Source organism: Pagrus pagrus, assembly GCF_965226575.1.
Source record: "Pagrus pagrus genome assembly, chromosome: 5".
NCBI classification, from domain to species: domain Eukaryota; kingdom Metazoa; phylum Chordata; class Actinopteri; order Spariformes; family Sparidae; genus Pagrus; species Pagrus pagrus.
In genome coordinates this window covers 31417284-31432127 of record NC_140189.1, presented here as the reverse complement: position 1 = coordinate 31432127, position 14844 = coordinate 31417284, and the positions used below count along the sequence as shown (strand labels likewise).

The following is a 14844-nucleotide window of genomic DNA, read 5'->3' as shown; positions in this document are numbered from 1 at the left end:
AATTGATCAGATGACCTGGAAGCTATTGAGCTAACATGCTAATATTTACATATAAAAATTAATAAATATTAATAAAAATTACTAAAAATATTTAGAGATGTAAAACGTAAAAACAAGAGGTGTATCTCATGCAGCCAGTGTAGTTACATGATCCCACACTGATTTTGAGTCAATTGATCACATGACCTGGAAGCTATTGAGCTAACATGCTAATATTTACATATAAAAATTACTAAAAATTAATAAAAAATATTTAAAGATGTAAAATGTAAAAACAAGAGGCGTATCTCATGCAGCCAGTGTAGTTACATGATCCCACACTGATTTTGAGTCAGTTGATCACATGACCATGACCAAATTTTGCAGAAACTGTCACCATGGAACACAATTAGCAAAAGTTTAGTGGTAATGGGATCGTATTTCACCAAGATATGGAAGACTGTCTGTTTGACCACAATGTGCTGGAAATTGTTGTTTCATATTTTGGGCGTTCTTTGGACCATCACAATTCTTTTAATAACTTTTTGTCAGGAGGGTCCACAGATGCTGTATGCAAAGTTTCGTGCAAATGGGAGAAATTGCCTAGGAGGAGTTCGAAAAAGTAGGTTTGTGACATTTTGCAAATGGAAATTTAGCGTGAAAGTGGGCGGGGCCTACATCACACAATGCAGCTGAATGCAGAGAACACATAGATATAAGGTTTAACAATGTGCGCCATATTATGTGGGAGTTATTCACCAAAAACGGTTTTGTGTTGTTAATAGCGCCACCTGTTGGCCAGTCTATACCACCCCTATGAATTTCATATCCTTAAGTGTTATGGTGTGGGCACAGTGCCAGATATAAAATTAGACTGCCACCAGAGCGCCACCTAGTGACGGATCGGTAAAACCTTCCACAGATGTCCTCAGGAGGGCATTGGCAATGAGTGTAGCTAGTTTTGTGTTAATCCGACCAACCGATGTGGAGATATAAAATACTTCAATTTAAAGAGCGCCACCTAGTGTTCATCGGGCAAGATTTTGCACAGTGCCTTAGGGGCTCATGGGGAAGTAGCTAGCATAAAAAAACGGTAGGCGGATATGGGCGTGGCCTACATCAGGAGATACAGCACAATTCACTGAACGTGTGGATATGAGGTTTTTGAATGTGCGACAAAGTATGTGGGAGTTATTAGCCAAAACGCACTTTCCAACAACAGATTATAAAATTTTTCGCCAGGTGGGACATATATTCCAAGTTTGGTGAGTTTTGGGGTGTGTTCAGGCAGTGATGCGATCATTTGGGACAAAAAATGATCACTACAAAAACAATAGGGTCCTCGCAGGTTCCCTGCTCGGGCCCTTATAAAAAATGTGCCTCCTGATGAAGGTTTATAATAATGTGCAGCACACTGAACAGACTGGCATCAGTCTGCATGACAAGAGGAATAATCAGAGTCCATGTGGTGACAGATGCTTCAGTTTTCTTGCTGCAGGTTATTTTTCTCTCTTCTTTCTGTTTGTCTTCATGATCCAGTGAACCTGAAGCTGAACATCAGACATGTTCTCTCCCTGCAGCCACACCTCACCTCTCACCTCCTTTCACCTCCTCTCCTCTCCTCTCCCCTCACCTCTCACCTCCTTTCACCTCCTCTCCCCTCACCTCTCACCTCCTTTCACCTCCTCTCCTCTCCCCTCCTTTCACCTCCTCTCCTCACCTCTCACCTCCTTTCACCTCCTCTCCTCACCTCTCACCTCCTTTCACCTCCTCTCCTCTCCCCTCCTTTCATCTCCTCTCCTCTCACCTCTCCCCTCACCTCACCTCACCTCCTCCTCCTCTCTCCTCTCCTCTCCTCTCCCCTCACCTCACCTCCTCCTCCTCTCCCCTCGCCTCACCTCCTCCCCTCACCTCTCACCTCCTTTCACCTCCTCTCCTCTCCCCTCACCTCTCACCTCCTTTCACCTCCTCTCCTCTCACCTCTCCCCTCACTCTCACCTCCTTTCACCTCCTCTCCTCTCCCCTCACCTCTCACCTCCTTTCACCTCCTCTCCTCTCCCCTCTCCCCTCACTCTCACCTCCTCCCCTCCCCTCACCTCTCCTCTCCTCTCCTCTCCCCTCACCTCCTCTCCTCTCCTCACCTCTCACCTCCTCTCCTCCCCTCTCCTCTCACCTCCTCTCCTCTCCTCTCCCCTCACCTCACCTCCTCTCGTCTCCCCTCACCTCCTCTCCTCTCACCTCACCTCCTCTCCTCTCCTCTCCTCTCCTCTCCTCTCCTCTCCCCTCACCTCCTCTCCTCTCATCTCCCCTCACCTCCTCTCCTCTCTTCTCATCTCCCCTCACCTCCTCTCCTCGCACCTCACCTCCTCTCCCCTCACCTCTCACCTCCTTTCACCTCCTCTCCTCTCACCTCTCCCCTCACTCTCACCTCCTCCCCTCACCTCCTCTCCTCTCCTCTCCCCTCACCTCCTCTCCTCTCTTCTCATCTCAGGGATGAACTGGATAAATGGAGCACCTCCTCCAGGCTCAGTGGATCATCTGTTATCTCTCCCCCAAGATCAATCGGAACAGTTATGCAATATCTTTTTCTCTCTCTCTCTCTCCACCTGATCGATTATTTGGGATGTGTAGTCACGCGCTTCAACTTTGCCAGTGTTAACGCAAACGGGAGGACTACACATCCCGTCACGCACCGCGGCTCGCTCTCGCTGCTCCACTAGTTACACAGAGTGAGTGTAGTTCGCTCCACTTGGAGATCCGCTCATGATTCACTTCATTAATAAATAAAGAGTTGGGTGTCATGGCGGAATCTGCGGCGTGTCCTGCTTTCCAGCTCGGGAGACCCCGATACGAGCAGGTGAGTCGTGTTTCTGCCTGTTTTTACATGTTTGTTTTAAAGGCTGTCGGGTTGAAAAACAGCCCCATCCTCCTCCTCCTCCTCCTCCTCTTCCTCCCGCTGCTGCTGCTCTGGATGCTGCTGACACAAAGTTGCCTTTGATCCGCGATCTGCTTCTTTGTTATGAAACCGCAACAACTTCCAGCCGATAATGAACTTTGTGGCTGTGATCGGACCGGTTCCGAGCTGGTTCCAGTTGGACTAGATGTCTGTCGGCGGTGTTTTTATCACCTCCTCCGTGAAACGATGGTATCAGAGAGTGGAGGGTCTGCAGCCCAGACACTCAGGCTGTCTCGATATAATCTGTGCATGTCATTGTTTATTCATCTTTTCTTTTCTTTCTTTTTTTTTTTTTAAATATCTATTTATGCACCATAAATCTGATCCAGATCACACTGTCACCACCCTCAAGCCTTTCTTCATTCAAGATGCTTTGCAGAGTGACTGTCCACCTGTGATAGATGAGATTAATGGCCTGTCCGTCCTCATCTTGAGCCCATTACTCAATTTTCCGTCCTCAGAAAATGAATTGGTCAACCCTGAAAGATAATGTGACCTTCACCGAACAGGGGGAACCTCGCTGCAGTTATCTCAGGCTCCTGTCGTTCATTAAACAGCCGCCCTAAAGGAGATTATTTACCTGATGGTGCCGCAAGGAGTAAAGTCCATAAGGACGATTGAAAAAAATGGGAGAAAAAAAAGAAAAAGCCGAAAAGAAAGCAACTTAAACTGAACACGCCTGCTAGAGACCGGCCCAGGGGTTCAAGGTGTCAATGGGCCCTCGGCCAGAGCGTGAAGGCAACATTTCTAGTTGGAAAGTCAATCAAACCACAAAGAGATGCAATGAAAACTGCAAAATGGTCAAAAAGACGTGCAAAACGACCACAAAGATACGCAAAATAGCCACAAATAACAATGATGATGCAAAAAGACAACAAGGAAACACGAGACGACCACAGACTCAAAACAGACTGATGCAAAACAGCTGAGCGGAGATACAGAACGACCTTAGATAGACACAAGACAACCACAGAAAGCTGAAAACCAACCGCAAAGAGACGCAAAACAACCACAAAGAGTCAAAGTGGCCACCAATGAGGATGCAAAACAACCACAGAGGTGTAAAACCACCCTGAAGAGACTCAAAACAGCCACAAATAACAATGCATAAGAGATGCAAAAAGACAACAAAGAAACACAAAACGACGACAATGACTCAAAACAGCCACAAATAGATGAAAACCAACCGCAAAACAACTACACAAAGACACAACATTTTCACAAAGAGAAGCACAACCACAGAGACTCAACACAACTGCATGAGGACAATAAAGAGATACAAAACAGCCACAAAGAGAAGGAAAAACACACAAAAGGACTAAAAACAGACACAAATAAGTCCACAAATCAGCTACAAAGAGACACAAAATGACCACAAAAGGGCTCAAAACAACAACAAATAAAGATGAAAAACACAAAGAGATGCAATGTGACGACAGTGAGGTCCAAAACAACCACAGAGCGTAAATAAAACAACAACAAAGGACACACATAACAACCACAAAGAGACACAAAACAACTACAAATCGACTACACTGAGATGCAAAACTGTAAAATGACTACACACACAGAGACTCAAAACAATGACGGGATGCAAGAGAATCAGAACGACCACAAATAAAGCTGCCTGACAACCACAAGGACACACAGGAAACCACAAAGACACAATACAACTGCAAAACTAAACATAGACACAAAACGGTCTTTGATAATCACAAATAGACACAGAATCGTTTGTGTCTCCGGTGGTTCTTGCTCTGATGTCGGAGGGGTGGAGGGGTTTCATGTGTCCAGGGGCCTGTTGGTCCATCATCCACGCATGAACACACCAATTAACACAGGACATTTCAGCCTAAACAACACTTTATTTACAGCCTTTGTCTCATGCGATCGCCATCGCAAATTCTACGTAGAGATCACAATAATTGTAAGGAAGAGTGTACTCTGTCCTCGGTTTATTCCTTATGTTTTCTAGTACAAATCTCATCTATCCGACCCTGTTAAACCTTTTCTATTTCTCCATCTGCAACCTGAAGTTCGTGTCGGTTTGATAAAGGTGCTGTAACACTTTCAGTTCCTTACGTCAAAGCAATTAAAATCAGGCCAGTACTTGAATCAGCATGAACCTCGCTCAGTTTGTCTGTGCTTTTCTGCCGCGCTCCGTCTCTGCTAGCCTTGTTGTGTACTCTCCAGGGAGCTGAGGCTCATGCATAATTAAAGCCGGCTTCTCACATGGATCCTGTCTCTACCCCACACTTGCAAAACGGCACTGCAGCACATATGGCCTGTCAGAGGAGGAGACGTGTGATGGAGGAATGGCAGGAAAATGCAGAGATACAGTACAGGAAGATTTACGTGTACAGTCTTCGGGAGGACTGGGTGTTAATTCCTGTCATCTCAATTAGGACTTGGTGCCGAACAGATAATTAAAATATAGAGGGGTTTGTTCCACTGTCTTTCCACTGTGTTTTCAGCCCTTCATAACTGATAAATGTCTCCGAGGGAATCTGATTGAAGCTGCCATGTTTTCGCCCATCTGGTTTGCCAAAGAGACTCTTGGCATAAACTGCTATAGGGCCTTTTCAGACTGTTGGCACACATGCCTAGCAATTGGCATGCTGATGAAGACAGTGAGGGGAACAGAAAACAGGGCGCTTGACCAGCAGCTCCAGGAAGGAGGAATGTGTTTGTTAAATGTAAAGTTACTCACGATTGTTCGTGCAGTTTCTTGAATTGTACATTTTGGTTTTACGTCTCAGTTGTATTTTGTTCCATTGTCGATTTAGGATGGCAAATACTCTGTCATCCGTTTTTATACGTTTGATAATTGGGCGAAATGTTGTTAACACGGCCTGGATTTGTGTGTGGAAAACATACCATGCCAAGAATCTGAGCTCAAAGGTCCTTTTAACTAATGATTCAGAGCCTCTAACTGCACCTCACTTCATTTAGCAACCAGAGCAAGGATCCATTGTCCTGCATGGATATTTAAATATACAGTTACTCAAGTACTTACTCAAAATCTGCTTTCAATCAGGGAGTGAGATGAGAAGATTGACTCTCATTGTCTGTACACAGGATATGAAGCAGTCGGTTATGTTAGCTTAGCACAAAGATTGGAAACATTGGTAAACAGCTACACTTGTTCCACCCAAAGGTAACAAAATCCATCTATTAGCATTAACCTCTTGTTCTTTTGCTTACGCTAGCTAGCTGTTTTCCTGTCCTTCCAGTCTTTGTGCTAAGCTAACCATCTCCTTGCTGTAGTTTAATATGTATGGTACCAATCTTCACATCAAACTCTTGACAAAACAAATACTAACCATATTTCCCAAAATGTTAAACTATTAACAAATCACAGCTTTTACATGGCCATAGCTACCACTTAGGACACGCAGGTGTTCATTATCATTTCTTGGGTATTTTAGTGACCTAAAGAGTTAATGTGGCTTTTTTTAAATAGAAAGTTAAGGTAGCAATGCAGTTTAGCATCCAGTCAATATTCATACTCCTTCAGTAGCTTCTTCATACGAAGTCAAGCAAGTGGTCGTTTAGTGTCTCTTTGTTGTTTAGCGCCAAGCCATAATTCAAGCAATGCAGTTCAGCTACCAGCCAATGTTCGTACTCCTTCAGCTGCATTTTTATACAAATTAACTCCAGGAAAGCAGTTTAGCTCCCAGCATACACTATATTTTGCATTCTTTATCCCTTTTTCGTACTCCTTTAGCTGCTTCTTCATACAAAGTTGAGCCAACGCTGCAGTATAGCTCCCAGTAATTAGTGAAGTCATGCAGTTTCGCTCCCAGTCAATGTTCATACTCCTTCAGTAGCTTCTTCATATAAAGTCAAGCAAGTGGTCGTTTAGTGTCTCTTTGTTGTTCAGCTCTAGGCCATAATTCAAGCAATGCAGTTTAGCCACCAGCCACTTTTCATATACCTTCAGTTGTGTCTTTACAAAAAATACCCAGCAGTTTTCCAATAACTCTTCATACTCCTTCAGCCCTTGTACATGGGTCCTTTAGCCTGCTATGCAGTTTAGCTCCCAGCTTACAATTGATTTGCTGTTTTTTTTTGTCCAACTATTCATATTCTTTCAACTGGTTCTTTATACAAATTAAAATCAGCGATCAACTTTTCAACAAACCTTATTCAAAAGTTTAAAGCCAGCAATGCAGTTTAGCATCAGCTTTTTTGACTTCCAGCATTCACCGCGCAACTTCTCCAGAAAAATGCCTTCTGAACTGCCTCATGAAGTCTAAAGGACAAAGGATGGGTCACTTTCTCAGGCTATGTGTAACTACATTACATTGGTTCAGACTTATGAAATGATCCATTCACAGGGGGGAGGATGGTCTGCTGTTACTGTGTGTCTACCTTCATGAAGTATTAACTACTTTTCATACTGTCTTTTCCAGGGTTCATTCCTCGGTCGTCTCAGACACTTCATAGACATCATTGACCCCAGCACGCTGTTTGTGTCTGAGGTAAAACATTTTCTGGACTGTATGGCCGATACATGTGTGCACAATATGGTTGCATTAAATATGAAACAGAAAAAATAGAGAACTTTTTACTCACACACACCTGGCTTCTTTTGTTAAATGACGAAAACAGGTCATTGTCTTGTCCAACTTCTGCTAATAATAATTTGTATTTCTCTTTTCTTTTGTCTGCAGAAAGAGCTGAAAGACAGCATCAAACTACTTGATGACTTTAAACATGGCACGCTTCCACCTGGAGTCTCTGACAGTCAGGTGAGTCTTTATCGATGTTGATGTGATACAACACAAATGAAGTGAGGCTGTATAATGTGATAAAAATAGATACATGTAAACCTCATGATTGATTGTAGTTCTTCTCTCTAACTGCACCGCTTACCTGTGCAGCTGTGGGAAGCCCAGAAGATCAAGCAGGTAAGTGCTTCACCAGTCATAAATCAGTCCAGGTTAGCCGCACCTCCATACATTCAAAGCCTCTCTGGTGCTCCTGGCAGCATGAGGATGATGTCATGCTCTCTGCACGCAGGCCATCATTCATCCTGACACAGGAGAGAAGATCTTCATGCCATTTCGAATGTCAGGTACGACCTCAGATGAAGATCTTTGCCAAAGTTGTTGAAGTTTCTCCATCGTTTGTCAGCGTGTTTTACACTGACAATCATTTCTCCGCTTGTGCAGGTTATGTACCATTCGGAACGCCGATTGTAAGTCCTCATACGAACGTCACACATTTTATTGTCATGCATTTCATAGAACTGAACTTGGCTGTGCAGATACCCATTTACATGGTCGTGGTTGGAGATAGATGAAATGAGACTTAAGACTTATTTTGCCCCAAAAATAAGTTCTTATTCCCTGGTCTCATCTAGGTCATTGGCCTTCTTCTCCCAAATCAGACTGTGGTGTCTACCATTATATGGCAGGTACTGTAAACAATCAACATTTTGTACCAACCATTGCATTTATTGTACATTTTGAACATCTGGTAAGCGCACTTTTATTGTGTACATGCAGTGCTTTCCCACCTGTTATGCACTGCAACAAGGGCATTGTAAAACAAAGTGCTGCTGCCCTGTTTGCTTCTTTCTGTCTGCTTTCGCTTCTTTCTTTCTTTCATGCCTCAACCTTTCTGCTCCCTTTCCTTATTTCCCTCATCCCTTCTCTCCACACTTTCTTTTTTTCCTTTGCTTATTCCTTTAACCCTCTTCTTTCCTACAGTGGCTGAACCAAAGTCACAATGCCTGCGTGAACTATGCCAACCGCAACGCCACAAAGGTACAGGAACTATTTATTGTGGATGATTGTAGCTTTAGTCTCCTCGAAAACCTCTAAAAAATGACAATCTGTTCACTTTTGGTCACCCAATGTCAAAGTGTCGATACAGAGAGTTTTTATAGCAGCTGTATCACAATATTTATTTCGCTCCTCCTCAGCCTACGCCAACATCCAAGTTTCTTCAAGGCTACGTAGGAGCTGTGACCAGTGCCGTTTCTATTGCAGTGAGTGTCTTTCTTGTTCAGTGACATCGATACCCTCGTATCAGAATACTAAAATGCACACCTGAGGGTAAGAAAGGTTAAGATCAAGAGCAAATGGACGATTTAATATTCCATAGCTCGGATAAGATTTGTTGTGTTGAAACTTACAGACGTCTTCCCTCCTCTCAGAACCCGTGCGGCACGTGTCTCGCAAATTACGTTTTTCATTTTTCATTCAAAGGTCCCATATTGTGCTCTTTTTCAGGTTCATGTTTTGGTTTTGGGTATCTGAGCCATTATTTTTCTTTTACTGTCCATTGGTACAGCACCTCTATTCACCCTCTTTCTGAACGCTCTGTTTTAGCTCCTGTCTCTTTAAGGACCCCCCGTCTGCTCTGATTTGTCAGCTCTCACAGGCCTGAGCAGGCACCGGCCAGCGTGTTTCTACATCAGCTCTGCTGGTGTTTTTGTGGTTGAGGGTAGTGATTGTATAGTTGTGACATCACAACTTTATGGACATGCTTGGTGATGAATACGGGCTGTGTGGGTTTTTCCATTACTTGAGCATTTTGAGACTTTCGCAGTAGTCACATAGGACCTGGACCTGCTTTATTATCAAAAAAAGACATGGAAACCTCACTTTCTATTATATGGGACCTTTTAGTTGCTTTGAGATTTATGGATCACAGGTGCGTAAGTTACGGACGAGATTCTTGGAACCAGCTTACTCGAGGTTTTTTATGCTCAGCATCTGTAATGAATCAAACGTAAGCACGCTGCAGGAGTGCAGGTATAAATCTAAGAACACTCTTAGAAATGAGGCCCCCTGATGTATCTGTCCTGATGTCACAGTACGTTGCAACAACCGTGTTTTTTTTGTATTCATAGGTGGGACTGAATGTGCTGATTCAGAAAGCCAACAAGCTGAGTCCTGCCACCAGAATGATAATACAGAGACTTGTCCCCTTCCCAGCTGTAGGTGGGTTTTCAAAAGGACCCTGTGTGCCAGCAGAGAGCCACATAACTACCCCCTGATTATGTGTCCCTCTGCTGGTTGGAGTCACAACATCTTACTGATGTCAGCACAAATCTACTTGTTAATTGCATTAATGTCATTTCTGTATAGAGATATTTATTTCAGTGAAGTCTGGTAGTGTTTCACAGCCCTGTGTGACCTCACTTTTCTAAGACTGCTTTAAGATTTTAAAGGAATTAATTGTTTTCTGCGACTGCATTTCTTGTCTTCAGCGTCTGTTCTTGTCCTGTTGAATTGTGTCCAATTATAAAAGCTGCCTTTCTCTCTCCAGCAAGTGCAAACATCTGTAACGTGGGCCTGATGAGACACAACGAGCTGTCCGAAGGTGTCGACGTTCTGGACAACAACGGGAAGGTGGTGGGATCATCCAAAATTGCTGCGAGGCATGTGAGTTGCTTTTTGTACACTCGGTGTACGTGTTACTGGACTGCGCTGAATATGTTTGTATATTCACGCTGATTTTGTAAAAGTGATGGTGGCTGCAAAGGCATAATTTCCTGCTCGGCTCCCGTCACTCAGCACACGTCTGATCTCTTGAAAGGGGGAAATTAAATCCAACTCATTGCAGTATTTGAAACGAAGCGTGTGCACAATGTTCTCATCTTTTTCCTCAGGCGATTATGGAGACTGCGTTCACACGTGTGGTCCTCCCGATGCCAATCTTCGTGCTGCCCCCCATCATCATGTCCTACCTAGAGAGGTTTGTACAGAAATGTATAGCTGTCTTTTTGTCTTAAATAACTGGGAGAAGCTACTTTTATTATTGATAACGATTATTTTCTCAATAAACTAATCAATCATTAGGTCTGTGAAACATAAATGAAAAAGGTCATGTCTTTTAATGCCTATTGTCTGAGCAGCAGTCCAAATCCCAAGTATGTCTGTCTACTGTTAAAAAGGACGAAAACACAAAAAAAACACTATTTTTTTTTTTCCATTTTAGCTTAAAATGTTACTTAAAAAACAGGAGAAATGTCTGCTTATCATGCTGCAGTGATTAGACATGGGTCAGGATGAAAACACCGCCTGTATCAGTGGTTTCAGCCTTTTTGGCCACCTTGTGACGCCTTTAATCAAAGCAATGCTGTCCCTCATCAGCGCTCACACATTTCTTGTTGTAACCTGTTTAACGAAAAGCCCTAAGAGCCGAGTAAATGACTTACTAAGTAGAAGAACAGGTTATTGTAGCAAAAAAAAAAAAAGTTTGTTGTGAAAGAAATATGTTTTTGTGTTTATGTGGTTCTTAGTTCACTCAGATATATCATGAGACACCTTGTCGGGGTCCTGATGACCCACCGTCTGATAATTAAACACCGGTACAGAAAGGGAGAAGATAGTAAGAGAAACTCTACAATTAAATATAATAACTCACGCATGTCAGTCTGCCCCAAAGCTGATTTAAAAGGCAGCTACAGATAATGATTTAATGATGAAGATTTCATTGTTAGCTTAGCCTAAAACTGTAAAGTTAAAGCTAGCTGGTGACAAAGACATAGTTAGTCTCAGATAAAGCTTCTCCCTCTGTTTCTTGTTCCTGAAATTGTTTGCAGCTCAGCTAACCTGCCACAAAACCCTTTACTTTCAGTTTCCTCCCATCCTCAGTTAGCCTCTCGCTCTCTGTCTTTGTAGGGTAGAAAATATACTGTAAATATTAATGTGTGTAATAAGCCAGAGCTAACATATGTTGTGCCCCACTGGGTCTAATCAGCATGTGCTCACTCATAGAGCACAAAGAGGAACCGGCTCAAAAGCTGAAATGATATAGCCTTTTGTGTTCTCAAACACAAAGAAGTCTGAATAAAAATAGAACTTCTATTTCTGTGTAATTAAATAAAAGAGGATATGTTCGGTCTGACTCATTAAACAAAGAACTGGGACTTTCACACAGACACATAAATCTCCCACCCACTAATTGTGGAAAATAGCTCCCCCAAATCCGCACATGATGTTTTTCTCCGTATCCAAAAATAACTCGCAGTAGTCACCCGGGATCGATCCACACAGAAGGCTCATGGTTTCCTTTTTTATCACTGTCTTGACTCGTGTAGGCTGCGATTTCTGCAGAGCAACCGCAGATTGTTGCTGCCCATCCACAGCGTCGTGTGCCTGGTTACCTTCGGCCTCTCGCTGCCCGTGGCCATCAGCCTGTTCCCCCAGATGTCTCAGGTACAGTGAAGCGTCGGTTCGTGCTGCAGATTCAAGGCCAGATGGCTGAGGGAGCAGCTGGGTAGAAATTCAAATTACTTATACGTCACTTGAAATGCACATTTGACGAGCCTGTGTTCACCTCTTGCTCCAGATGTCTCCTCCAACGTCTAATTAAAAAAAGCCAAACGGGATTCTCCAGGCTTGAAGTCAGACTTGGAGAGATGTAGAGCTAAATTTTTTTACCTTTAGTCTTCATGTTTGTTTTTCTCTTTGTTTTTTTTTTCGCAGATTGAGGTGTCTCGCCTAGAGCCGGAGATCGCCATGGCAACAGATTGTAAGGTGGTGACCTACAACAAGGGTTTATGATGGATGTCGGTTGGTGTGGGAGAGGAGCACGGAGGGCAGGGGGCGAGGATGGAAATGAGGCCGCGCTCTCGATAGGAGAAGCTTCAGTAGGGTTCCTCCGTTACAGCCGAGCCTGTAGATCATCGCGTACTAACTCCGGCTTTCTAAACCTGTTTTTATTTTATTTTACATCTCGAGAAGCCAGCGATTATTATTGAGTCACGGTTACTTCTGACTGGCTTGAAAAAAAGGAGAAGCTGTGTATATAGAGGATGATATATGAAATCACGTGAAATCAGTTTTGTTTTTTTAAATCAATACAATTATTTTAATATGTAGAATACAGTGTTTCCCCACACACAGGCTATACTATGCTGCCCACTCAATCGTAGTTCGTATTTGCTGCTATTTCACCCAGTGACAAAGGTTTTTAACTCTGCAATAACTGACTTTTTGTCCACTTGGGAGTCTGTAAACACACGACTGATATATTATCACCTCCAGCAGGTTTACTGAACAACGTGGCATTCGTTTGGAGTTTTTGTCCACCTGGCAAATGTGAATCCAATATACTGTCGGTGAATCCACCAACTCCTGGAGAAATATTTGTGTATTTAGTTTGTCCGTCTGCTGTTTGATTTTGAGAAGATGATGCACAGTGTGTTTCTCGACGAAGCTGATGAGAGTAGAGAGTCAACTCAAACAATTAAGTTGTGAGCTGGGTGAAAGAGAGTGACAGGTAGTCATGCTATCACTTAAAATACAAATATTGACCTTAATATTATCAATAATTATAATAACAATTATAATTCAAGCCCAATATCTCATAAACCAGTGGATCTAAACCTACCAGACTCTTTGTCACAGGTGAGACTGTAAAGGAAACAAAGGATGAACTAGATTCATTCGTACATACAGGACACGAGGGATCATGTAATGACTTGATGAGCGTGGACGTGATGTAAATCATCTGCTGGGACCCTCACAGTCAACACAGCTCATCCAAACTGAACACCTACAGGAGATATTACAGTCCTGTGTTAGGCAGCACTCTACCTCACCATCATCGACAAGACTATGGGCACATGTAGAGGAAACCATCTTCTGTAGCCACGTTCTTAGTTATCTCCATTATATCCTAAATCTACAATCCTTTGTTTGTTTTAGTCTGTGACCTGTGACTGGAAAAAATACACAAACATTTCTGACAAGAATCCATTAAATTATGTTTTTAATGAAAGAGTTTGTGCTGAGCAGTGCATTTTACAGTTGGATAAACAATCAGTGCCCTCTGCTGGACACACTAGATAACTACCTACCTGTTTGTTATTCACCGACCGCCAACACACGGTGCTACTGATCCATCTGCAATAAACTCATCGGCTGATTTATTTGATTGATTTGTCAGCCATGTCCTGTTTTGTGTAAAAAAAAATGCCTCCTCGGTATATTTTCTGCCATAGTATTCAAAATATACTGTTAGTGTTGGGACGCTCAGCACTAACCCTGCAGTGTTAGAAACGCTGATGAGGGAATAATAAAGGAGCGCACCTCTCGATGTGAATCCAGCCTGTCATCGGCTGCACTGTACCGTGGAGACCGCGCTGTAGACGTATGACTTCACACACTGTTTAAACTGGTAGCCGACAGCTCATCCTGCCCTGATAATGTGAAACAACATGCACAACTCTTCTGTCTTATTTGTTTTTTAGCCAAATATTGTAAACTAAACTCTTTCCTAACGTGTAGGAAGGACGTTTCACTCCACTACTGACTGTTTCTTAACTGTATTCCTAATGAATTAATTCTTTTGTACAATGTGAAAGTATTAACTATATATTATACTACTGATTATGAGCTAGTGTTTTTAATTTTTGTATAATACTTCTACAAGGTTATTAATTAATGTTTGCGAGTCAAACAATGTAAAATATTTATCTATATTATCTAAAAAATAAATAATAAATACCTTTTCTCCGCTTAGTGTTGTGAAGACTTTATTTCTGGACTTCTGGACACTCATTGTTTTACTGTTTGCACCATTTACTGTACATTACTTTGTATTTGTCTTTTATTTACCTTACATTTAGTTGTCATATTGTTTAACATTTTAAGTAGTTTTTCACCTACAGGTGCAGAAAATCCATTTGCAGTAGCTTTTGTTTTTTTTAGGACTGTCTTCCCAAAAAAAAGCCTCTCCAGCTCTGGTAAAAAACACACAAAACAGACAAAAACCAGAATGCATCATGGTCCTCCACCACCCCTTCTACCCATAAAACAGTCTTACCTAAGTCCCTGACAAAACAAAAACAAAACAAAATGTTGATTTTGTGATTTCTTGGCTGCTCTATTTCATTTTGTGAGGGAAACTGTGTTTATTCGTGAGCCAAGTGAGGCGACCTG

At 42.6% G+C, this 14844-nt stretch overlaps 1 protein-coding gene across 1 annotated transcript; it reads left to right on the top strand.

Annotated features, from left to right (window-relative positions):
* The first annotated feature begins 2698 nt into the window (after positions 1-2698).
* Positions 2699-14425, top strand: sfxn5b (sideroflexin 5b). The gene is made up of 14 exons (XM_084353863.1): positions 2699-2836; positions 7351-7419; positions 7612-7689; positions 7822-7848; positions 7961-8015; positions 8113-8138; positions 8304-8357; positions 8653-8709; positions 8868-8933; positions 9801-9891; positions 10220-10335; positions 10563-10648; positions 11997-12114; positions 12385-14425. Exons 1-14 carry the CDS (start codon positions 2780-2782, stop codon positions 12460-12462), a joined length of 978 nt encoding a protein of 325 aa, XP_084209989.1. The 5' UTR covers positions 2699-2779; the 3' UTR covers positions 12463-14425.
* The last annotated feature ends 419 nt before the right edge of the window (positions 14426-14844 follow it).

Bases quoted from the DNA above. Each gene is read 5' to 3' on its own strand.
- sfxn5b (XM_084353863.1), top strand. From the start codon at position 2,780: ATGGCGGAATCTGCGGCGTGTCCTGCTTTCCAGCTCGGGAGACCCCGA. The intron at 2,837-7,350 runs GTGAGTCGTGTT...TGTCTTTTCCAG, and splicing joins GGAGACCCCGATACGAGCAG to GGTTCATTCCTCGGTCGTCT. The intron at 8,934-9,800 runs GTGAGTGTCTTT...TTGTATTCATAG, and splicing joins CCAGTGCCGTTTCTATTGCA to GTGGGACTGAATGTGCTGAT.